At 38.7% G+C, this 27,929-nt stretch overlaps 2 protein-coding genes across 3 annotated transcripts in view; both read right to left on the bottom strand.

The window, feature by feature from the left end:
* Positions 1–10,518, bottom strand: part of KIAA1958 (KIAA1958 ortholog) — a 132,999-nt gene extending 122,481 nt beyond the window's left edge. Inside the window, exon 1 of the mRNA XM_069474561.1 lies at positions 10,468–10,518. The gene's annotated coding sequence lies outside the window, so the exon portion shown is untranslated. The remainder of the gene's footprint in view (positions 1–10,467) is intronic.
* An 8,082-nt stretch (positions 10,519–18,600) lies between these two features.
* Positions 18,601–27,929, bottom strand: part of HSDL2 (hydroxysteroid dehydrogenase like 2) — a 54,958-nt gene continuing 45,629 nt past the window's right edge. The window contains exons 7-9 of one of the 2 annotated variants that reach the window (XM_069474560.1): positions 26,794–26,943; positions 22,947–23,075; positions 18,601–19,185 (exon numbers count right to left, since the gene is read on the bottom strand). In XM_069474560.1, the coding sequence (XP_069330661.1) occupies positions 19,073–19,185; positions 22,947–23,075; positions 26,794–26,943 (392 nt within the window). In that variant the 3' untranslated portion in view covers positions 18,601–19,072. The remainder of the gene's footprint in view (positions 19,186–22,946; positions 23,076–26,793; positions 26,944–27,929) is intronic. The other variant, XM_069474559.1, reaches the window with a different exon arrangement.

Here is a 27,929-nt window from a genome sequence, read left to right as displayed (position 1 = left end):
AATTGATTATTGGCACCATATTTGTTTATAGTGGTTTTATCACTGAGAAGATTTGAACAGATTCATATTTCATCACTTTCAAATATTTTCTTTTTATGATAAAGATTAGACTAATTATTAATCACAAAAATCACTCAGGTGCTGGATAATCTCAGACTAAATGGTGATGAAACATACAGACATCTATGAAAAGGAAGTAGAAGCTGAGTTCCTTCACTTCTCCAGATCATTTCCCCACCCATTAAATAAATGGGTTAAAACAGGTCATCTCTACAGTTCCTTCTGGTTAAAACACTGAACAGTTAATATGTAATTTAAAAACCAAAAATTTCATAGATGATTTAATGCACTGCTGCCCACCATCAATAAGGTCAGGTTACAATCAACTTGGGAAAGATCTAAAGTACTTGATTTCTAAGTTATTCAAAGACATAAATAAGTAATACACTTCAGGTTTCTAAATATGCTTTTTATTATAAAATATAGCCAAATTACAGAAAGTGTGGCAAAAAGAAAACAAAAAAATATATTTCATAACCCCAGTTAACACTATTAGCATTTTAGGTATTTTCTTCCAATCTTTTCCTTATGCATAGCTTTAAATGACAGTCATAAGTAGGGAGGGAGGGAAAATGGAAGGAAGAAAGATCATTCTCTTTTTTTTTCCCTCCTTGAACAACTTATAATAGAGATTTTTCATTTTGCCACAGGTTCTGTGTGATCTGCCCTCCCCTACCAATTACCTGTCCAACCTCCTGCAACTAACTGTCTTCCCTGTGACTCTCCCCTTCCTTCAATCCACTGCAGCCCTTGGCATTCTTGTTCCTAGAACATGTAAGGCACATTTCCAACTGACCCTTTGTACTTAGTGTTTCCTTTGCTTCAAATACTCTCCCTCAAGATACCTGCACATCAAGTTCTTTCACTTAAGTCCTTATTCAAAAGTCACTTTCTCTAAAGTGAGATCTTCCTTGGCAACCCTACCTAAAACATCAAGACCTCACCCTGAAACATTTCATATCTACCTTCCCTACTGTTTTCTTCTTCTTAACACTTATTTCTTACACGTTATTTTACTTTTTATTTACATGTTTACTCTCTATATTCACTACTAAAATTTAAGTTCTATGAGGGCAGGTATTTTGTCTTTATTGAATTCCTAGTGTCTAGCAAAGTACCTAACACATGCCAAATGCCCAATAAATATTTGCTGGTTAAATAATCTCTATAATCATCCAGTTAAATGGCTATATCCAATTTCATCGAGGACTTATCTAATAATTCCCCTACTGATGGACACACTGGTTACCACCAATTTTTTACTAGTCCAAATAATGCTCTAATGTAGGGGGTCAGCAAACTTTTTCAGGAAAGGATCAGATAGTAAATATTTTCTGCTTTTACAACGTCGCCATCATAACTACTCAACCCTGCCACTGCAACACAAAAGCAGCCACAGACAACAAATGATTTGGGGTCACAGGAGGCCAAACCTAGATTGCTTCATTGAATGTTTTTGTGCATGTATTTTTTTCTACCTTTTCAATTAGTAAAATTACTAGATAAACTGGTATGAAGATATTTATGGCTCCTGATATGTTCTGTCAAACTGCTTTTCAAAATGAAAATTACAAGGAAGCAGGGCAACTGGAATACCTACATGATGCTGGCAGGAGTTAAACTGATGTAGCTACTTTGGTTTTTATTCATTTCTTTATTTTTCTTCTTTCTTTGATAAAGCTACTTCAGAAAACTGCCAGTAACTACTAAAGCTGAGTATGTATACCCTATGACTCAGCAATCTGTTAGGATATTTATTTTCTTTCAGAAAGGCTGTGTTAGATACTGGAAGGAGCACAAGGGGTGCTAATAATGTCCTGTTTATTGATCTGAGTGCTAGCCACATGCATTCAATTTGTAAAAATTAATCAACTGTACACATTGATGTGTTCAATTTTTGTAAGTACATTATACTTCAACATTTTAAAAAGAAAAAAGGTGAATACTGCATGTTCTCACTCATATGTAGGAGGTAAAAAAAAAAATTTGAGATTATGGAAGTACACAGTAGAACTGAAGTATGAGAGGCCAGGAAGAATGGGGGAGAGGGGAGCATGGGGAAAGGTCGTTTAACAGATACAAGGTCACATCTAGATAGGAGAAATGAATTCTGGTATACTGCAGCACTATAGCATGAATATGATTAACTATAATTTATTGTACATTTTCAAAAGGCTAGAAGAGAGGATTTTGGATGTTCACAACACAAAGAAATGTTTGAGGTGATGGATATGCTAATTGCCCTAATTTGATTATTATATACTGTGTACACATATTGAAATACCACCGTATCCCATAGATATGTACAATTATGGGTCAACTAACAACAAAAGGGAAAAAACGCACTCCACTCTACATGTAAGATTTATGCACGTTATGTATGTAAATGATATCAATATCAAGAAAACTAAAAAAAAATCTTCAAAAGCTGTTTAAACAAGATTTTGGTAAATCAGTGAATCTTATGGATTTGTCAGTTGGGTGGACTGATTCTTCCTTGAATTGGTTGTAGAAAACTGACCTAAAGTTGCAAAACTCCAGGCCTGGCGTGGTGGCTCACGCCTGTAATCCTAGCACTCTGGGAGGCCGAGGCGGGTGGATCGCTCGAGGTCAGGAGTTCGAGACCAGCCTGAGCAAGAGAGAGATTCCCGTCTCTACTAAAAATAGAAAGAAATTATCTGGCCAACTAAAAAATATATATAGAAAAAATTAACCAGGCATGGTGGTGCATGCCTGTCATCCCAGCTACTCCGGAGGCTGAGGCAGTAGGATCACTGAAGCCCAGGAGTTTGAGGTTGCTGTGAGCTAGGGTGACACCATGGCACTCACTGTAGCCCGGGCAACAAAGCGAGACTCTGTCTCAAAAAAAAAAAAAAAAAAAAAAAGTCGCAAAACTCCAGAGCAGAAAACTTAAGCAAATTTTCCAAGGAAGGAAAAAAAAAATCTTAAAATTTTTCTATATCTGCTTGGGTTCATCCAGATGCCAGAAAAGGATTCCTTTGTCAGATTTCCGAAAACAAACTGAAATGCCACCCCTACTTAAACTACATTTGAGGAATATCTTCACTAAAAATGATTAAAATCTTAAGTTTTGTCCAGGAGATAAACTTTAGTTATATGGGAAATCCACTAATGTAGAGCATCTTGTTTTCTGAAGCTGTCAGATAAACAAAGAAAATTGCTGAACCAGCATTATCATGAAATGTTAACAATCTGAGTAATTTAGAAAAGAATTAAATTCACTGCAAAAAATATGTATTGGCATATCACTATAAGCCAGATAAATTAGAAAAGCTATTAATAATCAGCTTATTGTATATCTTACTCTTTCTTATCTAATCAGATATTTGTCCCCTTTGATTAACAGGAAAAAAAAAAGTCTTCCAAAATAACAACAACACAACAAAAAAACCTACTTAAACATAAACCAAAGACTTCTAAGCAAGCAAGAGGGTGAAGCAAGCAAGATGGTGGCAGAGGCTGAGTTTTGGACTCTCCACAAATCTAATCATACAAACAGGTTATGAATCAGGGTGAGGGAGAGGTGGAGAGGCTGGTGGAAACAGAAACCTAAATAGGTGATACAACTGTATTGAACCTCACTGAGTACCAGTGAAACGGGAAACCTAAGTAACAGCGGTGGACTGTATCAATATCAATGAATCAGTTTGGTAGGGCTGCCATAACAAAATACTACAAACCTAGTGCCTAAAACAACAGAAATTTATTAATATTTTCTGACAGTTCTGGAAGCTAGAATTCCAAGATCAAGCTGTGAGCATGTTTACTTTCTTCTGAAGCCTCTCTCCTTGGCCTGCAGATTGCCGCCTTCTCACTGAGTCCTCACATAGCTTTTCCTCTGTGTGCACCCCCCTGATATCTTTGTGTGTCCAAATTTCCTCTTCTAATAAGGACACCAGACTAAATTGGATTAGGGCCCACCCTATCAGTCTCTTAACTTAATCACCCTCTTAAGAAAAGGTCCTACCTTCAAATACTGTCATATTCTGAGGTACTGGGGTTTAGGGCTTCAACATATGAATTTGGAGGGACACGACTCAGTCCATAAAAAGTCAATATCCTGGTTGTGATATTATAAATATAGCTTTACAAAATGTTACCAGTGGGGGAAACTGAGAAAAGTATGCAAAGAACCTCTCTGCATTATGTATTATAATTTTAAGTGTATCTACAATTACCTCAATGGGGGGGGGACCTACACAATGTTCAACAAAACCAGGTGATAAGGTGCCCTAGATAAGTAGTCAGGGCTAAAACACCCACAAAAATAGGACCTACAAAAGATCAGCAACTGGGCAGATGAGGGAAGAAAAAAGAGTTCTTACGTTTTGTAAGATGCTTGAGGGAAAAAAATGTGAGTCAAGTAAAAGTATTTTTATTCAACCAAACTGGCCAAATAGGTAAAAAGTATCAAATATGAAAGGCAGGGGATATTCTTCATATGAACCATTTATAAGGATTCAATGAATTTCAGACTACTAAATGATGACACAGAAGCCTTATCATAAGGACTTGTGCTCCCCACAGAACATATTTAACTGTAGAACTAAGACTAATGTAAAGGTAACAGAGTAGTATGTGATTCATATAAGGCAAACAGGCAGAACTGAGAAATCCTGGGGAGCAAGAATTGACTGGGGAGCTTGAATATGTATGGAAAATGAAACTGAGAGTAAAGAAGGAGTCAGAGATAATTACTAAATTTCTGGACTGGGAAAACAGATGGAAGGTGGTACCAACACACTGCGCTAGGGAATAAAAGAAAAGACACAGATTTGAAGAGGAAGATAATAAATAAGTTTGGGGCACACTGAATGTGAAATGCTTATAGAATATCAACTGAATATATCCAGTAGGTAGCAGAGAGGCCTTGACTGGATATTAGATTCAAGAGTCATCAGACATGTGTGAAATGACCAGGATGGTATATAACTTACCATGAAAGCAGCAAGACCAATATCTGAAAAAGAGCACCAAAAGAAACATGTCCACAGAACTTGCAAGAAAACAACAGTGTTAGCAATCCCACTGAATTTGGCCACAATGATATTCTCTAGTATTCCAAACCAATTATTAAGAATTTTCTACTTTAAACCATTCAAAATAAAGCATTTAAAAATAAAGGAGAGTGAAAAACAAAGTCTGTACCTACTTTATTTTTAATGACATAAAGTTGATTATATTGCTCTGTATTGGGGCTTGGCATTCAAGTGACAAATAGAGTAAACAAGACATGAAAGATGAAACCACTGCAAAAATCACACATATGTAGTAAAGTATGTAAGTACATATGTATGAAAAAGCAATAGGTAGAGAGACAGACTGTGTTATGGGCAGAATTGTGTCCCCCTCAAATTCATCTGTTCAAGTCCTAATCCCTGCTACATCAGAATGTGACTTATATTTGGAGAGATAGGGCCTTTAATAGAAGTAACTAAAGTAAAATGAAGACATATGGGTGAGCTCTAACCCAATATGACAGATGTCCTTATAAGAAGAGATTAGGACACAGTTAGGCACAGAGGGAAGACCATGTGAAGACACCTTAGCAAGATAACCATCTATCAACCAAGGAAGGAGGCCTTAGAAGAACCCCATCTGCCAACCCTGATGTCATACTTCTGGCCTCCAGAATTATAAAAAGATAAATTTTTGTTTAAGCCATGCAGCCTGTGATTCTCTGTCATGGCAACTCTAGCAAACTAATACTGGGAGAAAGAAGTAGTCCTAGCTAGTTAAGAATTCACAAATATTGTTACTCTGTCCCAGAAATGTGAAGTCCTGTAACAGAAAGAGGGAGCTTTTGATACGTGGTGATTATGTCTTAAATAATGCAATTGATAAAATTTAATAATAATAAATATTTACAAGGGAAAATATAAGGAAAAACTGAAGGGATACAATATTTGCAATTAGAAAAGGACAGAAAAGGTTATAAAGTAGTGTCAGTTTTGAGGCAAACCAGAAAGAGAAAGAATACAACCAAGATGTATCCTGTGCCTGAAATGAAAGTTAACCAAAAGGTAAATGAATAATCCAAAAACAATCCAGCAAAGCAAGGGAAAGTAATAGAGGCAACTTTGTAAAATCCTTCAGAATTAAAAAAGAGTTCTGTGTATTTTCTTTTAATGTTCAGCTAACAAAAATCTTGATTAATAAACAAAAAACAATTTTAAGCATCAAGTGAAAAGACATTTGTAATGGGTTTTAATGGAATTCTGGCTCTTTGCAATTTTTTTTTTTTTAAAGCAGCTAATAATTACTGGCCATTCAACACATATTACTTTTTGTCCTGCATCTAGAGTTACAGAGGCCATATATTTTAACAGGAGAGTAAGGAAGAAGGGAAAGCTATTCTTTAACGTACAGCTACCAAGGGGGAACCTGCTCCCTGTCCTAGGCCAGCCTAAGTTCAGGAAGATGAGAAGGAAAAAGCTAGAATAAAAAGGCTTCATTTTATGGTAAGATTTTTAATGTTTTAAAAGATATCTTAAATGTTTTAATGTCTTCTTAAAGTTTTTAAAAAATACATTTCATGCAAAGTGTATAATTTTTCTTTTAAGACATATATATTACTTTCCTTTCAATACAAAAGTATTGCTGATGTCCTGGACCACAACCCTTTACTTTCTATGTTATTTGCAAGTGTGATAACATGTTTCCGAAATATATCCTCTTTTTCACTAGAGCCATTAGCATTATCAGTATGAAACAGAGAAAAAAGCTCTCCAACTGTTTAAGTCTAACACTTTGCAAAACAAACTTGAATACGGCTGCATAACTTGCCTTTCTCCAGAAAAGCCTATTAAACTTTGTTGGCACTGGATGCAAAATAAAATTCAAAAATTTGCATTTTCAGTACTTTTGGTTTCTTGACCTTTATTTGAATTTGAGACTAAGCTTTACCAAACAACAGAATTTACACAGTAACTAGCCAACCACACTCCTCATTATGGAATCCATGCAGTGCATTTGTTACCTAGGAAACGGACCAGAGCACAGGCAGAGTGCAATTTCAGTCTAGCAAAAGAATTCTCCAATCATGCTGGTAAATAAAGTCCATAAATCAACTAATCAGAAGCAAAGTCAAGAAGTATCACATAAGAGTTAAGCTCAATGGAAACTTTTTTTAAAAGAAAAAAAGAAACCTGTGGGGCTTCTTTAGGCAACTATGTAGATCTCTTAAGTAAATATTATGAGCAGGTTTCTTTACAAACACAAACTGTCAGAAAATAAACTGTTCAAAATAAATGGCTTCTCTCCAATCTTCAGCTTCTCTATTTTTGACAGTACTTAAGAGAAAAAGCTTCTTTAGAGCCAGCCTCATACATCTGGTACCAGAATATTAATCCAAGAATGAATTCTGCATTTTCAGCAAGCAGTGTGGGGTTTGTGCTTTTCTTAAACAATGCAGGACGAAAAAGGCTGGAATGAGAGGTCACTATCCACACCTCTCACGGTCAGACATGCTAAAGGACTTGAAAGTCACAAATCTATTATAAAGAATAAAATTGTTACTTTTCAGTTTTCCATTTATTACTAATACTAATACTAGTCATTTGAGGGTTCTAGTTTACATAAAGTGGCCATTTTAAGTTTCCTTTAATGATACCACATTGATAACCAACAAACAGAAAAATGCCAGTAAAGTCCATGGATTGTAAAGCCTATCAAATTTAACTGTAGACAGCTTAGTGTTGTTTTAAAAAAAGAAGTTGCTAAATGTCAGCTATATTTAAAAATCCAATTTTATACAAATTCAAATTTCCTGGAAGTAGCATTTATTTGTCATAAGATAAAAAGCAGCAGAAAGAAAAAGTCAACGACAAAAAAATGAAAAATAATTTATATACCTTCCTGAACACTAACTTACCAGAAGGTAAATTAGTCGAAAATATGTAAAGTTCTCTGGAATGCTTCTGATTTACACTAAAATATTATTGTTAATTACAAAAAAAAAAAGCAAATAAATAACATCCACATATCAGTATTAAAAAAAAAACAAAACAAAACCTAGACATCATCTTTTAGCCAGCCTACCATAAAGACCACAGTGACATCCCAGAAAACTGTAGGCACAACTACAACTTTGTCAAAACAATTCTCAATACAGGCCACACTCTGTTAATGTTTACACAGTGACTCTTTGTTAAAACTTATCACCACCACTGACAGCCTTGTAAATACACAAACAAGCAATTCTATTTGTTAGCTTATCTTTTTTAATACTTCAAAGAGCTAATAAAGGGTATGTATATCTAGGGGGTGAAATTCTGAGAATGGTCTAGAACTCCATTCCTCCATTCATCATAATGCCTGACCAAATTTCATTACCTTTTCTCTTTGGGCTATTCTTAATGGAAAAGGAAAAGGAACATCGGTCAAGGGTCTACCAGAGCCACACACGAAGCTCTGTGCCTTTGTGTAGAATTTAAATTCATTTACCTAATCTAGACTGGAAGTCAAAACAGGAATAAAATTTGATCTACTCAAAGGGGTCAGCTTGATTACTGCTAAATTTTAAGTAAAGTGTGCATAAATGTACATGCCAGGCATTTATAAAATTAGGTATGCAATAATCTGTTAATGTAACTAGGGCAAGAATCTAGGATAATTTTTTCTCCTAGAAAAAACCCACTATATTAAGCACATTAAACTATTTCTTTTTATAATGACAAAAATCAGTTTGCCTAATTAAAAATGTATTAAATTTTATATTGTTTTCTGGTTAATTTCTACATTTTACTTGATGGAAATTTAAATAACAAATAATTTTCCACGATAATGTTTTTCCTTCAAGCTTAGATGATAATTTTTTAAAGAAAGCCTCCATTTTCTACATATAGCTGTACATAAAATTGTCTGCATGCCCCCTAAAACTGCTTTTTTTAAAAAAAAAAATCTTGGTAACTGTCAGACTTAAGTTTATCAGTATGGATTCTCACACAGTGGGCAAAAAAAAAAAAAAAAAGTTTCCAGAAGTGAGCAGCAGATTGAGATCGATACAAAGATATAAACCCCCACTTGCATCAAGAAATCCTAATCTGTAAAATTAATTTTGTGGGTACTTATACAACACCTCATTTATTATTTGAATAATTTACAAATACAACTGTTCACAAAGAAACCTATTTAGCTAATTAAATAAGAGAAATCAGAAATATCATCCTACAGTACTTTTCAAAATACTGTACCCAACATAGGCGACCCCATCGTTGGGCTACATATATATAATACACAGAATAAAATAGGGAAAGCACAATCATAGTTGGAAAAATCAATCCTAACATCCATGTTCTTCCCTTACGTTGTGAAAGATCTCGTACCTTAAATCAGCAAAAAACGGAAAGGTAGAGCATTGTTTACTGCATTCCAATTTAACCTCCACCACGGAAGCAGTCACTACCTGACTCGCTTGTTAACTGTTTATCTAATAGGCAGAAGATTCTGTCACGCTAATCCTAACAAGTCTGGGGAAAAAAACAAAACTTTACTCCAAAACTTCAAAAAAAAAAAAAAACCCAAAATAAATATATATAATTGTAAAAATTACAGCCATGTTCTTTTCCTTCAAGTCTTTATCTAACCTTAAAAAAAGAAAGAAAGAAAGCCATCAGAAAACCAAAAATCATATCCTTTGCTTTTGGTTTGATTTTGACTTGATGTTGGTCAGTCCAACCTCCTGCTAACCAGGGGAATACATTTCTTGACATATTTGATAACAAACACACATCCCTGTGCGCGCAGCCTCAGATGAGGGTGGGGGGGCGGAAGAGCCCTTTTGGAGAAAGCCCTCCTCCGTTAGAAACAATAAATAAGGGAGCGGAGCGATGCACGTTCCTCCACACACGCCCCAAACGCACCTCAGTGTGCCTCCCGAGGAAGGAAACAAGTCGGGCAAAGCCCTGAACCACCTTCTCTTTCTCCACAACCACCTCAAGACTTGGAAACTAAGAGGGTAGATCTTTTCTTCCTCCTTCCCGCCCTCGTTCCCACCTCCAACAGACCCAGGAGCAGGAGCAGGAGAGCCAGACCCACGCAGCGCGCCCGCGGCCGCCGTGGCGACTGGAGCGCCGGGCGAGGGGCCGGCCCCGGGCAGCCAGACCGGAGCGGCCGCCGGGACTCTCTGCCCCTCACACCCCGCAAGCCCGCCGCCGCCGACGGCCGACCGCCGACCGCCGACCGCCGACCGCCCGCTCTCTGCCCTCAGCACGGCCTCGCTCCCCACAGAGGAGACAAAAGGAGGGTTCGGCCGGGTCACTGAGCGGCCGCTGAGGGGGAAGCGGACCAGCCCCCCGCGCGGCCGCCCCCCACACAAAGGAACTCCCCGCCCGGGTCGCAGCGTCGGCGCGCTCGTCCCCGCCCCGCGCGCGGGCTCTCACCCACCTGCAGGTGTCTGTGCGTCTGTCCATAGGAACGCGGGCGGCGGGGGGGGGGGCCTGCGGGCGCCGGGCAGCCGGGGCTGGACGGGGCGGGACGGAGGGGAGCGAGGGCGGGAGAAGAGCGGCCGGAGGGCCGGGCACCGAAGGCAAGTGGAGCGGGGAAGGCGCCCGGCGGGCGGCGGGGTGAGGCGCGGGGCGGGGGGCGGGGGCGCCAGCCTGGCTCGGCCGACCGGCGCGCGCCGCTCCGTGCGCCCCGAGCTCCGCGCGCCCGGCTCGGAGCGCGGCGGGCGGGCGGGGCGGGGCGGGGCCGGCGAGCGGGGCGGGGGCTCGGACCCCGGGCTCCTGCCGGCACCGGAAACGCGCCTTGGTCGGCGAGACCCACAGGAAGTGTGTAACGACACCTCCTACGGCACGTACCGAGCTCGCGGTGGTCGCTGCCCGGAGGAGGTGTGGACCGACCCTCCCGCTGCACGACACGCGCGCACGCGGCGGCCGGCGCGCTGGCCCGGGAGGTTTGGAACAGCCCGCCCTCTGCGTGCTCAAGCTCGGCCCCTGCTGCCCCGACAGGTGTGGAGCCCAGGGTCTCCGCTACATTCGGAGCTGTGCGGCGCCGCCTCCTACCAGACGCCCAGAGCCGCGGTCCCGCTGCCCCTCGGAGCTCTAAACGTTTCCACCTAAACGCCAGGAGCAGACAAAAACCTGCTCCATTCTTAGATGTGTTATAACACATTGAGTAGAGTCACCTCTACACCCAGGGATATGCAAGAACACCTTCCTTCGAACGACATGCTAAGTGCAGCCCGCAGTCACCAGTCACCGCTGCCCAGTGGAGGTGCCTAATATCCAACTGCAACGCTGCCTGATAACACCTAAAACACGCTAAGACTAGGTCCTCCAGCACACCAGGGACACACCACCACCACCTGCACGGCTCAGCACGGCAAAGGTGAGGCTGGACATGCTACGTGCTACCAGGCTTCGTCCACCTTTATTTTACCCGACACTTTCATGGAGCTTACTGTGTGCCCAGGGTTTGCACTGAGTGCTTAGAGAATTCATTTAATCCTAGGGACTCTATGAAGTAGGTGCTATTAACATTGTCATTTATGGATAAGGAAACTGAGGCACAGAGAAATTAAGCTCAAGATCACATAGATAACTGGAGGAGCCCAGATTCATTCCAGGAGTCCGTGCTTTTAACTCCCTTTCTACTTACAGCACTGAGCATTTCCAAAACAGTGATGATGGTAATAAAAAACATTTACAGCATATCCGATTACCCCTCTGTGGTGTCCACATCTTAGCCTCACCGCACCTGTGAGAGGAATACCTTAGTAAGGGGGAGAGAAGAACGTGACTGAGGCAGAGAAAGAGGCTAACTGCTCAACAAACAGTAAAGGATTCAGGGTCATACAAAACCCGGGCAGGTAACTTCCATTGCCAGGCATGTTCTTTCCTATATAGTAGCCTCCATCAGCCCCTATCAGTCTCCAGAGCTGATTCAGGTTGATGTTCTTAACACCTTCCTTGCTCTATCAACACTCTTCTTGGTCTAAACTGAATTTAAAAATCTGCGTAAACATTTTTGACACAATAATGTTTGTACAAGAAAACCCCCCAAAAACCCACATAGTTAATTGCTGTGTATTCCAAAGATGTAATTCTGTGGAGAAATTGAAACCCTTGTGCAATGCTGATGGGAATATAAGATGGTACCACCACTATACAAAACAGTATGGAGAGTCCTCAAAAAACTAAAAATAGAACTACTGTATGATCCAGCAATCCCACTTCTGGGGATACATCCAAAAGAACTGAAAACAGGATCTTGAAGAGATATCTGCACACCATGTACATTGCAGCACTATTCACAATAGCCAAGAGATGGAAGCTGCCCAAATGTCCATCAATGGATGAACGGATAAAGAAAATGAAGTATATACCCCCAATGGAATATTACTCGGCCTTAAAAAGGAAGGCAGTCCTCTCACATGCTACAATATCAATGAACCTTGAGGACGTTACGCTGAGTGAAATAAACCACTCACAAAAGGACACTGTATGATTTTACATATATGAGATGTCTAGAATAGTCATAATCATGGAAGCAGTAGGGAGAACAGTGGTTGCCAGCTGGTAGGTGGAGGGGGAAATGGGGATATGATGATGTTCAGTGAGTAGAATTTCACTTTTGCAAGATGAAAAAGTTTTATTAGAGATCTGTTACACAACAATGTAACTATAGTTAACACCACTGAACTGTAATACTTAAAACTAGTTAAGAGGGTAAATTTTGTATTATGTGGGTTTTTTTTTTACCACAATAAACTTTCATAAACAGATGCAATCCTATTTGTTTAGAGGATAATTCCATCGTAATGAACTTTTTCAAAGATGCAAGCTTCCAGCTATGGTGGAATACCTTGTTGAACAAACTAACTCCCCCACTGAGAACTATAAAAGCTGTTTAAAAAACAAACAAACAAAAAAGTCTGGCACGGTGGCTCGCACCTGTGATCCCAGCACTTTGGGAGCCTGAGGCGGGAGGATCACTTGAGGCCTGGAGTTTGAGACCAGCCTAGGCAACATAGTGAGACCCCATCTCTACAAAAAATAATTTAAAAATTAGCCAGATATGTTGGCACGTGTCCGTAGTCCCAGCTACTTGGGAGACTGAGGTGGGAGGATCACTTAAGCCCAGGAGTTTGAGGCTGTGAGCTTTGATTGGGCCACTGCAGTCTAGACTGGGTGACAAAAAAATAGAGAAAAAGTCTGTTTAAAGCTATTGGAGAGAATCTTTGTCAGCCAGGGCTTGAGAGTCCAAGAGCCTAGGAAGAAGGGAAATGCATTAAAGTGAGTCTACCTTCTCAGCCACTTTTCTTTCCAGGACATTGTTGATTTGTGTCTAGGATAAAAGCCAGAAAGAAGCATCCTAGAACCATAGTCTTATTGGCCTGGAGATAAAAATTTGGAGGTCAAGTCTATTAAGGCATGCTTGGACTTAAGAAGCCAAGATCCCAGAGAAAGCAATCACAGTAAAAACAGTTAATCACTCTACATGCCATTTCTCCTCAAGGCATTTGCTGATTCCTACCCTATACAAGCAAGGGGCAAGAAGCCAAGAAAACAAGCAGAAAGCAACTACTGAGAGAAAAGACAATGTAAGCAGAAATCTCTGGCTGCCTTATGGTACTGGAAAGAATTAAAGAAAAAGGAAGGATCCTGGTAAGTACCCCAGACTTTCAGTTGAGATCCTTTAAGAACTACCCCTTGGGAGTAAAAGAAAATCAGAAATAGCCCCAATAATGCTTAAAACACAACCTTGAAATACCTTAATCCCTAGTTGGATCAAGGTGATCTTCCCATGTTCTCTTTGCCAGAAAAAAAAACAATCTTCTTTGGTGGAAGAGCCTTTATAATTTTTCAAATACAGTGTCTGGCATTCCACCAATAATTACCAAATATGCTGAGGAAAAAGACTCACTGAACAAAAGCCAAGAAGAAAAAAAGGCAATAGAAACAGATGCACACATGATCCAGATATTGTACTTACTAGATATAAACTTTCAAATAGCTATGATTAATATGTTCAAGAACATAAATAACGGAATGGAGAATTTCACTAGAGAGCTAAGATCTTTTTTAAAAAAACAAATAGAGCTATCAGGGAAATGCAAATCAGAACCTCAGTAGGACACCACTACATAACTACCAAGATGCTTATAATAAAAAATACAGTAACAAGTGTTGGTGAGGATGTGGATAATCAGAACTCTCATTCATTGCTAGCGGGATTGTAAAATGGTGCAGGCACTTTGGAAAACAGACTGGCAGGTCCTCAAAAGTGTAAACATAAGGTTATCATATGATTCAGCAATTCACCTAAGTATATAACCAAGAGAAATTAAGTTGTCAGCACAAAAACGTGTACATAAATGTTCATAGCAGCATTATTTATAATAGCCAAAAAGTGGAAACAACCCAAATGTCCATCAACTCATGGAAGGATAAAATGCAGTATAGCCATACAATGAGATATTAGTTGGCAATAAAAAGGAATGAAGTGGTTATTATTGTAATTTTTACTGTTATGGTTTCTTTCTAATTTGTTCTTGAGGTCTCTCTCTTGAGAGTGGCCATAAGCCAAGTTAGCCATTTTCTAAGAGAGCCCTGCCCCAGGAGAAAGTTAGGTTCAGGTGTGTCAGTCAGGTGAGATACAATGAGGAGGTGAAACCAAAATGCATGAAACAGAAGAAATTTATTATAGTTATGCCACATAACGATGTTTTGGTCCACAAGGGACCACATTTACAACAGTGATCCCATAAGATTAAAATACTGTATTTTTACTGTACTTTTTTATGTTTAGATACACAAACACCATTGTTTTACAGTTGCCTACAGTATCCAACACAGTAACATGCGGTGCAGGTTTGTAGCCTAGGAGCCATAGGCTATCCGAGTATATAGCCTAGTGTGCAGTAGGCTAAACCATCTAGATATGTGTAAGTACATTCCACGATGTTTGCATAATGATGAAATCACCTAATCATGCATTTCTCGGAGTATTTCCCTGTCGTTAAGCAACCCCCCATGACTGTACTTTCAGATAGATCCCAGGGAGGTTATGGGTGCCATTGGGAGGCTGACAGAAGTCTGGAGGCAGCAGGGAGCTCAATCAGCAGGTATGGAGGGAGGAGGAAGATAAGGGGTAAAGGAGGAGAGGGGGAGGGGAGGGGAGAGAGGAAGACCTGTGGAATTATGCTTTTATTAAGGCCCATGGGCATTATCCCTTAGGCTTTCCTGTGGGAGTTACGGATTGGCTATTTTAAAGAAGGACACAGGCAAAGGAGGGAATTTGTTTACATGACTCTGGTGTTAACCATTAGGTTTTGTTGTGGTCAGAAGCTGGGGGATGTGTTGGCTTTTGGGTTTGTAAGATGAAGAGCAAGTGGGCTATATCACAACTAACCCAGTAAGTTTTATCTAGGCCAAAGGGGAGGGGTACAACTGGGTTTCAAACAATTTATGACAGGTCTAACAATGGGTATCAAAGCAACAAATAAACAAATTTGTGACAGTATACACTTCAGTGTGGATAAACCTTGGAAACATAAAGCTACGTGGAAGAAACGTAGAGATTGTCCAGCGTCTCTACCAGTGTTACGGCACAACAAAGAATGCTCCAGACCACAATCTCAGGCTGAAGGAGGAGGAGAGACTCTTCGTTTCAAAGAGCTATCAAACCTCTCCAAATCTCTGCATTTATCATAGGGAAAGGTATGTGTGTTTCCAGTAAAGAACATATAGATAAAATCTTTGGTGTCATATAGTAAGCATATTGTTGTAAATAAGTCTATTTAGTGATATACATTAAACTTATAATTATCTTGTTATTTCCTTGTTGTTCCTTAAGGCTATAAAGAAAAGGGCAGGGACCCAACATCAGTCACACTTCCATACATTGCAAAGCCTGCTGTATGCCGCTGGCTGATAACAGTCATATCCCAAGTCCTGTTTGCAGGACTGTCAGATATCCGCCTTTCTCACAGTCCCTTTACCCAGGCCTTTATGCCTTTTCTAATATCTTCTACAAGACCACAATGAGATATATCACCTAACCACAGTGAGATGGGCCTCTATCAAAAAATCCCAAAACAACAAATGCTGGTGAGGATGTGGAGAGACAGGAACATTCTCACACTGCTAGTGGGACTGCAAATTGGTGCAACCTCTGTGGAAAAGAATTTGGAGATACCTCAAAGAGCTAAAAATAGGAATACCGTTTGATCCAGCAATAGCACTACTAGGCATCTACCCAAAAGAGCAAAACACATTCTATGATAAAGACATCTGCACCCGAATGTTTATGGCAGCACAATTCACTATTGGAAGGATGTGGAAACAACCCAAGTGCTCCTCAATTCATGAGTGGATTATTAAAATTTGGTATATGTATACCACGGAATAAAAAAAATTAGCCAGGCGTGGTGGCACGTGCCTGTAGTTCCAGCTACTCAGGATGCTTAGGCAGGAGGATCCCTTGGAGCCCAGGAGTTTGGGGTTACAGTGAGCTATGATGACGCCACTGCACTCTACCCAGGGCAATAGAGTGAGACTCTTTCTCAAAAAAAAAAAAAAAAAAAAAGAAAAAAGAAAAGAAAAGAAAAGGAAAGAAAAAAAAGAGGATTGGTTAATATCAGGTTACTTTCCTCGTATGGATTACACAGCAAGAGAGGGCCTCCTTACCATGCTGGCTCAGGTTGACTAGGCCCACTCTTTATTTATTTATTTATTTTTGAGAGACAGAGTCTTGCTTTGTTGCCCAGGCTGGAGTAAAAGTGGCATGCTTATAGCTCACTACAACCTTGAACTCCTAGGCTCAAGCAATCCTCCCACCTCAGACTACTAAGTAGCTGGGACTATAGGTATACACCACCATGTCTGGCTAGTTTTTTTTATATCTTGCAGAGACAGGGTCTTGCTATGTTGCCCAGGCTGGCCTCAAACTTCTAGCCTCAAGTAATTCTCCTTCCTCAGCCTCCCAAAGTGCTGGGATTACAGGCGTGAACCTGGACATGGCGATGTCCAGCCATGGGCTTCTTTTGATTGGTTGCTGTGAATCTGAGTTTTTGAAAACTGGTCTGTTTTTAAGTTCACTTTAATTACCTGGACTCTGTTCTTGTTTGGTCTGGTCTGTTAAGGCATAATGCAGTAGTTCGGTCTAAAACAATGGCCTCTCATAAATTTCATTTAACAAGACCATTTGGAAAGTGCAGAGACGGGAGATAAGTCTTTAGAAAATTTCAGTAGAAAAGGAGCCTGCTGGCAACATCTGAACAGGATCTTCATGTAGCTGGAATGATTGGGAGCTGCCAAGGGAGTTGAGGTTGTGCCCCAAAGTCAATTAGCTAGGCTTCATGGAGGAAGAGGTGAGATCTTCAAGTTTCATTCAAGGTCAGTGTATTGGGAGGTTTTGTTCAGTAAGATTTGTTCCCATCTCTGATTCTGTTTCCTCATTTGTAAAATACAGATTAAAATGCTCCTAACATTGCAATTCTGAGAAATGTCAGAATTAGCTAAATTGCTTAATAGCACAATAATCTTAAAGAACGGAAGATGAGAAGTAAAAGAGTTACACTGAGCAAGTTTTTTGTTTTTGTTTTTCTTTTTTGAGACATGGTCTTGCACTATAGCCTGAGCTAGAGTGCAGTGGAGTCATCATAGCTCACTGCAACCTCCTACTCCTGGGCTAGAGTGATCCTGGCTCAGCCTCCCGAGTAGCTGGCACAACAGATGGGCGCCACCACCACACTTGGCTAATTTTTCTATTTTTTGTAGATACTGGGTCTTGCTCTTGCAGGCTGGTCTCGAACTCCTGGCCTCAAATGATCCTCTCGCTTGGCCTCCCAAAGTGCTAGGATTATAGGCAAGAGCTACCGCACCCAGCCAGTATTTTTAACTGATGGAAATGAAAGGTAAGGGCTTTTTTAAACTTTAGTTCCTCCCTCCCCTCAAACCATTGTATTAGTTTGCTAAGGCTGCCATACAAAATACCAGAGACTGGGTAGCTTAACAATAGAAATTTACTTCTCACAGTTCTGGAGATTAGAAGTCCAAGATCAAGGTGTCAGATTTTATTTCTTCCAAGGCCTCTCTCCCTGGCTTACAGATGGCCACCATCTCACTGTGTCCTCTTGTGGTCTTTCCTCTGTGCACACATCCCTGCTGTCTCTTCTTATGTCCAAACTTCCTCTTCTTATAAGGACATCAGATTGGATTAGAGCCCATCCTAATGGTAATAGTGGCCTGTTTCCAAATACAGTCACATTCTAAGGTAATGGGGGTTAGGATTTCAACAAATGAATCTGGGGGTAGACGATTCAACCCATACTAACCGTCTACTCTAAGGTTCTCATTTCAAAATGCTGGCCAAGTGCATACTTCTGGGGAGAAAATTATTTTATTTTAGGACATTTTTTTCATAGTTTTAAATAGGATACATGCTCCCATTAGTTGAATTACATTAATAATATTTTCCTATAGATAACAACACCTGGAAAGCTAGTTAACAAAATAAAAACTTTTTGTTTCATTTAGTCTTCATAAGTAGTATTTATTAAGTAGATTATGTGATTTTTGTGAAATGCACTGTAGAAGATTTTCTTTAAAATAAGATTTAAACAGCCGAAACATGATTAAGATTTTCATTAATATACAATCTCAAACTAAAAATTTTAAAACAGACTAGCCTCACTTTACATGAGAAGATGCTTTGAAAAGAGTGAATTTTATTGCTTGGGTCTGACTGGTTGCTCATAATACTTTTCCTGATAGAAGATAGTGAATTAGATATAAGGCTTAGTGAGTAAAACCCTCAAAATATAAAAAACATACTGTCTTAGAATTCCATTTAATGAAGCTTATGTTTGTTAGCCAACTGTTTTAATTACAATTTCAAGTCTTACAGATACAGAAATTCTATTTTTTCCAGCACAAACATGTGTATCCTTATAATACAAGAGGGAAGAAAACAAACATTAGATTTTAACCGGTGAACTTTTTTACTTTTTGAGCATAGCAGTCAACATATTTTATTTTCTTTTCCTTCACAGTTTGGCGCTCATCTGATTCATTAGCTTCTCCAATTTGATTGCTAGAGCCATGTTTCCTTTAATCTTCAATCTTCCTGACATGAATGCCATTGTTGGTTTTAGTTTCCCTAAAATGAGAAAATTAGAGAGGGAAAAGCAACCATTACTGCCCTTAGGGAGATACTGCTTCAAGCACATGCATTATAAAAAGGATCTCCTTGAGTTCTATAAATCTCGGAGGCATTCAAATTTCTATTACAGATTTTTATACCAGTATCTTGGGAATCCCAGTTCCTAGACTTAGATGTTAACAATATCCTATAAGAGATAACATAAAAACAATAATAAGCAAAAGATTACAGCAAGTCCTTTTACACTAAAAAGATTTTTATACACTAAAGGATCCATGGCTCTCAAATGAATTCTGGTAAACAAATACTATCTATTTTAGTTAATTTTCCAATCTGTTAAAGTTCATTAAACTTTTAACATTTCAAGTTTAAACTAAAAAAAATCAAACAGTGTAAATGAATGAAAAATTCTTAAGAAATGATCATTAAGAGTATACCATATGGACACAAAAGTATGTGTTAGCATTATTTTAACCACAAAAATGCCAGGGTATAAAAAAAGTTGAGCATTAAAATAGAATTGTAGCTAATAGCTACACATAATAAATATGAGCTCCATGGAGAGAGGGAACTTGTCAGGTGTGTCTGACTTTCATTTATGATTTTCTGTCTTACATTATGCTTTTTTATACATAGGTCATATCTCCTAGAAGGCACAATATGTGTCTGGTGTATTAGTAACCACCCTCTCTGCCCTGGGCAGCAGAGTGAGATCCTGGTGCAAAAAAAAAAACAAAAAAAAAACCCACCAAAAAAAAAAAAAAAAGCTATCAAACACATGAAAAGATGTTCAACATCATCAATCATTAAGGAAATACAAATTAAAACTAGATAATGAGATACCTTTACATATCTACTAGAATGACTATTATAAAAAAGATAATAAGTGTTGGTGAGGATATAGAGGAACTAGAACCTTAATACATTGCTGATGGGAATGTAAAAATGGTGCAGCCACTTCAGCAAACAGTTGGGTAGTTTCTTTAAAAGTTAAATATCAACTTAGCATATGACCCAGCAATTCCACTCTTAGGAATCTGTCTAAGAGAAATGAAAACACAGATCCACAGAAATACATGTATGAGAGTGTTCATTGTAGCAATAGTCATAATGGTCAAAAACTTAATCCAAATGTCTATCAGCTGGTGACTACATAAACAGTACGTGGTATAGCCATATAATGGAATACTATTCAGCAATAAAAAGGAACTGAACCCCTGATGCCAGCTACAACATATAGATGAATGAATCTCAAAAGCCTTATGCTAAGTGAAAGAAGCCAGATGCAAAAGACTATATACTGTTTGATTCCATTTATATGAAATGTTTGGAAATAGCAAATCTATGGAGACAGAAAGCAAATTAGTGTTCGGCTGGTGGGAGAGTCAGGGATGGAGATAGGATCGACTGCAAAGAGACATTAGAGAATTTTTTGGTGTGATGAAAATGTTCTCAAACTGGATTGTAGTGATAGTTGTGCAGCCATAAATTTACTAAAAATCATGTATACTTGTAATGATGGATGTTATTGTATATAAATTGTAACTCGACAATATTGTTTTAAAGAGTTTAAAAAACAGCTATTATATACACATATATATTCATAGATATATATTTATAGATATACATGTATATAGGCATATTATAGTAAAACAGCTATTATGTGTATACATACATATATATATGTGTGTAAAAAACTATATCTATCCCTCCTCAGGTAAAGTAATCTTGCTCAATTTATTTTATTTCTGTCATATTGCTTTACCATATAGTGGCCTCTACTGGCCAAAAGGAGAGATTTTGATTATTTTTGGTTACTAATTGCTTTAAGAGTTTATATTTATAATGTAGCCACCATATAAATTTGGTATAGAAATGGCTACAGTTTCTTAAAAGAGAATTGTTAGGATGTAAGGTCTAAATTGTGCCCATTTAAAGGAAAGCAGGTGGGATAAACAGTAAGAATGACAGGACATAAGAGTAGAAGCAAACTCACTTGCTCCCAATCTAAACCACAGCTATAAAATACACCTCATAACAATAACTTAGGTTTAAAAAGAATTATTCATACAGCTGGCTGACCTCCTACAGTCAATCCAAGAGCAAATTCATAGAAAGATATAAATGGAGAACCCATTATTTCAAGTTTATGCTACATAAGTAAAATGTAAATTAAAGAAAGAAGTCACTTGATTTTTTTTTCACCTTTGTAGGGCAGAATAGCATAATAGTTAAGGGCATGAGCTTTGGAGTTAGCTTGGAGTCAAATCCATTTTGACTCCATTTACTCACTATCTGATCTTGAGTTTATTATTTAATTCATCAAAGTCTCAGTCTCTACTGCTATGAAATGGAGAAAATATTTTATCTGAAAGGACTTTTGGAAGTGCTTAACCCATAGCAATCACACAATAAATATTACATATAATTACTGTTATTTAAGTTTAGAAGTTGACAATAAATTTTTATTTTAAATAGTCTTTAATTTCAAAAATATACATATTTATGAGATTCAGATTTACCAAACATTTATTGAGCATGTATTAAGTGTGTCCAAAGCACTGTGTTTAAGTTCTACGGGGAAATAAAGAGTTGTTGAAATACTAAGTGAACAACGAACTATTAAAAATCATTAAAGAGATAACTATTCATTAACATTGAAAGATGTTATAATGTACTAAGAGAAAAAGATTAGCAAACAGTAGTAGTGTTATGATCCTGTTTTTATAGGCACACATGTATATGTATGTGCATTCACACACACACACACACACACACACATACACAAGTATATGATGCCAAACCAAATTAACTGATGGCCATCTTTCAGTTGTGTGATAAAAAATTTTCTTTTCTTTTTTCTTAAGTACATTTTCTGCAATAATTTTTCTATGATAAACGTTTAACACTACTACAAAAAAGGGGAAATTTTAAAGAAACCTTGATCATTAGTACATCATATACAGATTGGCTCAGATAGAAAGTAGGCAATTAGCATGCTGGATTAGAATTGGAAAGCAAGACTTAGAGGGCACAGAATATACTGTGATCCTGTTTATAAACATTAAAACAGAACAAAGTGTGAATAACATTTATAATTCATTGCATGAAAGACTCTTTGGAGCAGAATGTTCTGATGCTTTAAAGTGCTGCTTCTAATTTTTTAGATTTTGTGTTATCTGGAGTAGTGTTCTAAGAGTAGAAAATAGAGAAAACTGCCCTTAAAAATTTTCTGGCACAGTTGGAGGTAAATGGGCAGAACAGAAAATCATGCAAAAGGTTCTCTAAGTCAGGGACTCCACAGAAAGCAGGGTCACTGGGCCAAGGCAGAGGGCTGGTATCTGTTTCCTGTTACAACAGCTGGCAAGACTGAAGCATGACCTTACTCTAATTTGGTGAGGCGACATTAGGTTCGGTGCCTCCAGTGACCATGGCATTACTGGAAACATTGATATCTTAGTCCAGCTAATATAATTAAGCCCACATAGGAGTCCCTTTGAATTATCTCTCTGTCCCCAACATTATATTGGCTTCTCAGTCATGCAAAAAGGAAATTCCCCATTTGGTGGGCGAGGTAGAAGGGTCAGTACAGTCAACAGTAAGAACAGCCTTCCCTAAACTAAGTGTTCCTCAACATAAATAGCTGCTATGATTCCACTGCTGCAAACATTTATGAGTCTTGATTATCTAGAAAAAGTAAAATGTTGGAGTTAAATTTTCCTTGAACAACAGGTACACTAATAAAATTAAAAACTCACCTGAAAACATTTTTACAAAATCATCCGTAGACATGCTCATCACCACATCTGCCTGATCAGAAGGCTCTCCATACCCAGCATTCCCACCCTTGCTTTTCAGATCAAGAAACCATGTGCCACCATCTTCACCTATACGGAGATAAAGACAGAAATAAATGCCAAAGAAGCCCTATTATTCTTAAATTTAATAATTACTACCAAAAGAATAATCTTACAAAATGCTGTTTCTCAGGTTAAAATCCCCAGACCTCTATCAATCAAATTCAGCAAATATTTATTAAACACTTACTATGTTCCAGGTATTCTGCTAGGCTCTGAAGACTCTTCAATAAACAAGAAAGACATGGTTCTCACAAAAGAGGAGAGGAGGGTGATGTGGGAGCATATTACTAATAATAAAGGATCAGGGTAGCCAGGGTACCCAGAGTGGTGAAATTCATAAAGACAGAAAGTAGAAAGTGGTTACTAGGGACTGGCAGAGGGGGAATGAGGAGCTAGTGTTTAATGGGTACAAAGTTTCCATTGGGAAGATAAAAAAACTTCTGGAGATGGATGGTGGTGATGGTTGCACAACAATGGGAATGTGCTTAAAGCTACTGAACTGTACACTTACTAATGGTTAAAATGAGCCGGGCGCGGTGGCTCACGCCTCTAATCCTAGCACTCTGGGAGGCCAAGGAGGGAGGATTGCTTGAGCTCAGGAGTTCGAGACCAGCCTGTGCAAGAGTGAGACTGTGTCTCTACTAAAAATAGAAAGAAATTAGCCAAACAAGTAAAAACAGAAAAAAATAGCTGGGCATGGTGGCTCACGCCTGTAGTCTCAGCTACTCAGGAGGCTGAGGCAGGAGGATTGCTTAAGCCCAGGAGTTTGAGGTTGCTATGAGCTAGGCTGATGCCACGGCACTCTAGCCCAGGCGACAGAGCAAGACTCTGTCTCAAAAAAGAAAAAAGAAATGGCTGAAATGAAAAATTTTATGTTCTGTATCTTTTATCACAATAAAAAACTAAATTCAAAAAAAAGTCAGGAAAGCCCAGCTGAACCTGAGACTTGAAGTTAAGAATTAGCTAGATGGATAGGGCAAAGGGAAAATGGGAACAGTTATGTGCAAAAAAGCCAGAATCAAGAGTGTAGCAAGTACAGTAGGACTGGAAGATAGAAAGGGGGATGGGAGTGGCATCAGATGAGCTTGTGAGGCAGTCCAGGTATAGAGCCAGTGAGCTACACTCCCTGCAGTGTAGATAATACACTGGAGAGGGATGAAGAGGATGCATAAATCTAGTAAGGATGGTGCTGGGGTAGTTTGGGAGCTTAAGGATGTGTGCCTGGATCAGGTTGGTGGCAGTGGGATGGAGAAAGGTGGGCACATCTGAGAAAGAATTTCAAAGCAGAACCACAGACTAGGTAACTGAGTATGAAGAATAAAAGGTGGGGCTGGGTACACAGGAATGATTTGCTGGTTTGGGGCTTGGGAAACTGGGTAAATACAGGTATGTTTTTTTTTTCTGGTACTCAGAGATGACTACTGAAAAACAGCAGATTTAATGGGGGGTGGCAAAGGCAGGTGTTGGGAATGGTGAGTTGTTATGGACATTTTCAGATTGAGGCATCTTTGTGATAGTCAAGGAGAAATGTCAAATAAAGTCTGGCTGACCTAGAAATAGAGACACATAAACACATAATTAATCAGTTCATATGGTCATTGAACCCACGTGAATGGTTGGGGCCTCCTAAAGAAAGTCTGTGGAGTGTTGAGAGTGCAAAGACAGTGACCTGAAGCACATCATTTAAGGGAAGAATAGAGGAGAAGCATCCAGCAAAGGAGATGGACAAGGCATGATTGCAGGCAGAAAAGGAAAGCAAGGAGGCTACTAGGGAGGACCAAGGAAAGGGGCGTTTCCAAAAGAAAGAAGTGGTCAACAGCATCAAATGTTGCAGAATGGTCACAAAGGAGGAATGACAAATGCCCAGTAATGCATGGAAGTCACCAAGGACCTAGGCGAAGGCAAATTTGGTGGAATGGAGAAAACTTATACCCAAGCAGCGTTGTGTTCAGGAGATTGAGTTGTAGGTGAAAATAAGTTTGGCTCTGGAAGGAGAAAAAAGGGTGTGTGTGCTTGTTATTGTAGTTAGGTTCTGTTTTAAAGACAGAAAAGACGTGAGAACATGAAAATGCCATTGGCAGGGAGGCTGCCAGATGAACAGGTTGACAAGAAGGCACAATTAACAGCACAGAGCTCCAGAGAAGGCCAAGGGAAACAGGGTCTGAACTTTGCTTCAAAGTGTGATCGATTTGTGGACTGTCATCACCTGTCCAAAATGCAGAATCTCAGCCCCTGCTCCAGACCTACTGAATCAGATTCTGCATCTTACGAAGACCCCAGGTACTCAGTACAGACAGAGCTTGGGATTCTCTGATCCAGAACTGAGCTCCATTCCACTGGGACAGAAGGAGGAGAGGGTGGTGCCTATAACCGCTGATTTCATATCTGATGGCAGGAAACTGAAGCAATTTCTATCTGTAGGTTTCCATTATCTCTATCAAAGAGAAAGTGGGATTATCTGCTGGCACTGGCAGGAAGAGGGTGAAGGGACAGATGGGAGATTTTAGGAACACTGAGAAAGTTTAAAATAGTGACTGGAAAATGAGGCAGTAAGCAGACCACAAAAACAGAACTCTGAGGTGCTGCTTAGACCTCAGTCGAAGAGGGGCAATAGAGAATTTCTATGGGTATAATCTACCAGGTGGTGTGATTTTTTTTTTTCTTTTCTTCCCGCAAAACTCAGCAGCCTGGATGCAACTGTGGGCCAGCCAGATAGTTTGATTCACCCAGGACTAGGTTTTTGATAGGTGATGACATAAGCACCAGGGATCCGGTAAGTTTAGGACACAGGCAAGAGAGTGATTAAAGCAATGGGCCATGGATTCTAAGGATAACAAGGAAGTAAAAACAGGAAGGCAAGATGGATTATGACAAAGCAGAGGAGATGAGTTATTTAAAAAGTTTGTGTATAACAGGGCTGAGGTAGCTAGTTTTTTTCTTTAATACAAATTTATTATTTTTCTTTGTGTGTATCTGTGTGTGTATGTGTTTTAAGAGTCAGAGATCTCGCTATGTTGCCTAGGCTTGTCTCAAACTCCTGGACTCAAGCAATCAGCAATCCTCCTACCTCAGCCTCCAGAGTAGCTAGGACTACACGTGTGCGCCACCATGCCCAGCTAGTTTTTAAAAGTTTTTTTTGTTGTTGTTGTTGTTGTTTTTTTTTAGGTATAGGGTCTTGCTATGTTGTCCAGGCTGATCTCGAACTCCTGGCCTCAAGTGATCCTCCTGCCTCAACCTGCCAAAATGCTGAGATTACAACAGGCGTGAGCCACTGTGCTCCGCCCAGCAGCTAGTTCTTAAACTATTATTAATATGTGTTAATTTCATATAGAAAAGAAAAATTGTAAGAGGTCTTAAAAAACTGACTACATTCGGACTGACCCGAGTAATCTCAAAGATAAAAATGGCAAGGTGCCCATGGTTGATAAATTACTGCATCATACTACCTGTCATGATCCATATGCCCTTCTAAGTAGGATTTTCTCTCAACTAAATATGCCAAGGAGTTAATTAACACTGGAAATATTTGTAATGAAATTGTATTTTACATGTGTCCAAATGCACTGATCTTAACTTAAAAATACAAATCAATAGTTATTTGTTACTTTTGAATGTCTATATTTAAGAGTAAGGGTCCTGGACACAGCCGACTGTCCAGGTGATCACTACTGGAGGCTGATTTTCTTCCAAAGGAAACATCCTGGTTTGTTTCATAAAAGCCCAGCCAACCAGATATGATCCTTACCTGAGAGTTCAAATAGATAGATTGCTTGAGTGGCTTTAACAACATCATCACTGAGAGAGGCTTTAACAATTTTAAATGTTTCTTCCACAGGTCCAGAAGATGGTTTTGGTTGTGGCTGCAGCTTTCCTTCTTTGACTTCTGGAACAGAACCTGTAAAATATTATTCATGTAAATGGACTTAAAGCTTTGGCATTGTAAGGTCACACACAGAATTAATTAATTAGCAGGATAGACTTGCTACCAATTAGACCTATTAGATCAAAATTACTTTAAATGCATTAAGTGGTACCTATTTGGTAATATGTATCAGTAGCCTTACAAATGTCCTTTCTTTTGCCATATCACACACTTTTTGTGATCTGCTATAAGAAAATCACATAAGAAGAAAAGCTTAGGCAGTGACATTTATAAAATGAAACAATTACAAATCACTAAATGAAATATTAATACATTCATGTGATACAATACTAATTTGCCATTTCAAAAAGTTGTTTTGGAAGATATGGGAAATATTTACAATACTTAAGTAATATTATAGAAAATGAGAGTATATGCAATTAAATATAGTATGAACCAATGGGTAAAATTTTTATTTGTGGGTATGAATTTTAAACTATACTTGTGAAGGAAAAAAGTGATTAGAAGGAAATAAACTAAAATATAAACAGTATTTATATTTTGATTAGAGGTGATTTAAAAATTTTTCTTTAAGCTTTTCTATGCTTTTTTGTACTTCTATACTAAGCTTTTCTATATAGACTAATTTAAAATGCTATCAAAATTGAGTTCAGTACATAACAAAATCTATTGGATGTGGCCAAAGCTATGTCAAGGGGGTAAACGCACAGTCAAAAATTATTTCATTATTTTAAAATGAATAGCAATAAAGTATTAGCCCAAGAAGTGAGAATAGGAACAAAAGCTTACAACCTCAAAGAAAGCAGAAGAGATAATAAAGCAAAAGTAAAAAATTAATGAATCAGATGGTTGCACAATTCTGTGAATATACTAAAAATCACTAGGTTGTATACTTTAAAATGGTGAGTTTTTTGGTATATATAAATTATATCTCAATAAAATTGTTATTAAAAAATAATGAATCAGAAAAGAGAAAAACAATAGAATTAAAAATGAAA

The sequence above is a fragment of the Eulemur rufifrons genome, chromosome 7 (genome assembly GCF_041146395.1).
Source record: "Eulemur rufifrons isolate Redbay chromosome 7, OSU_ERuf_1, whole genome shotgun sequence".
Lineage (NCBI taxonomy): Eukaryota > Metazoa > Chordata > Mammalia > Primates > Lemuridae > Eulemur > Eulemur rufifrons.
This window is presented reverse-complemented; position numbering and strand designations above follow the sequence as displayed.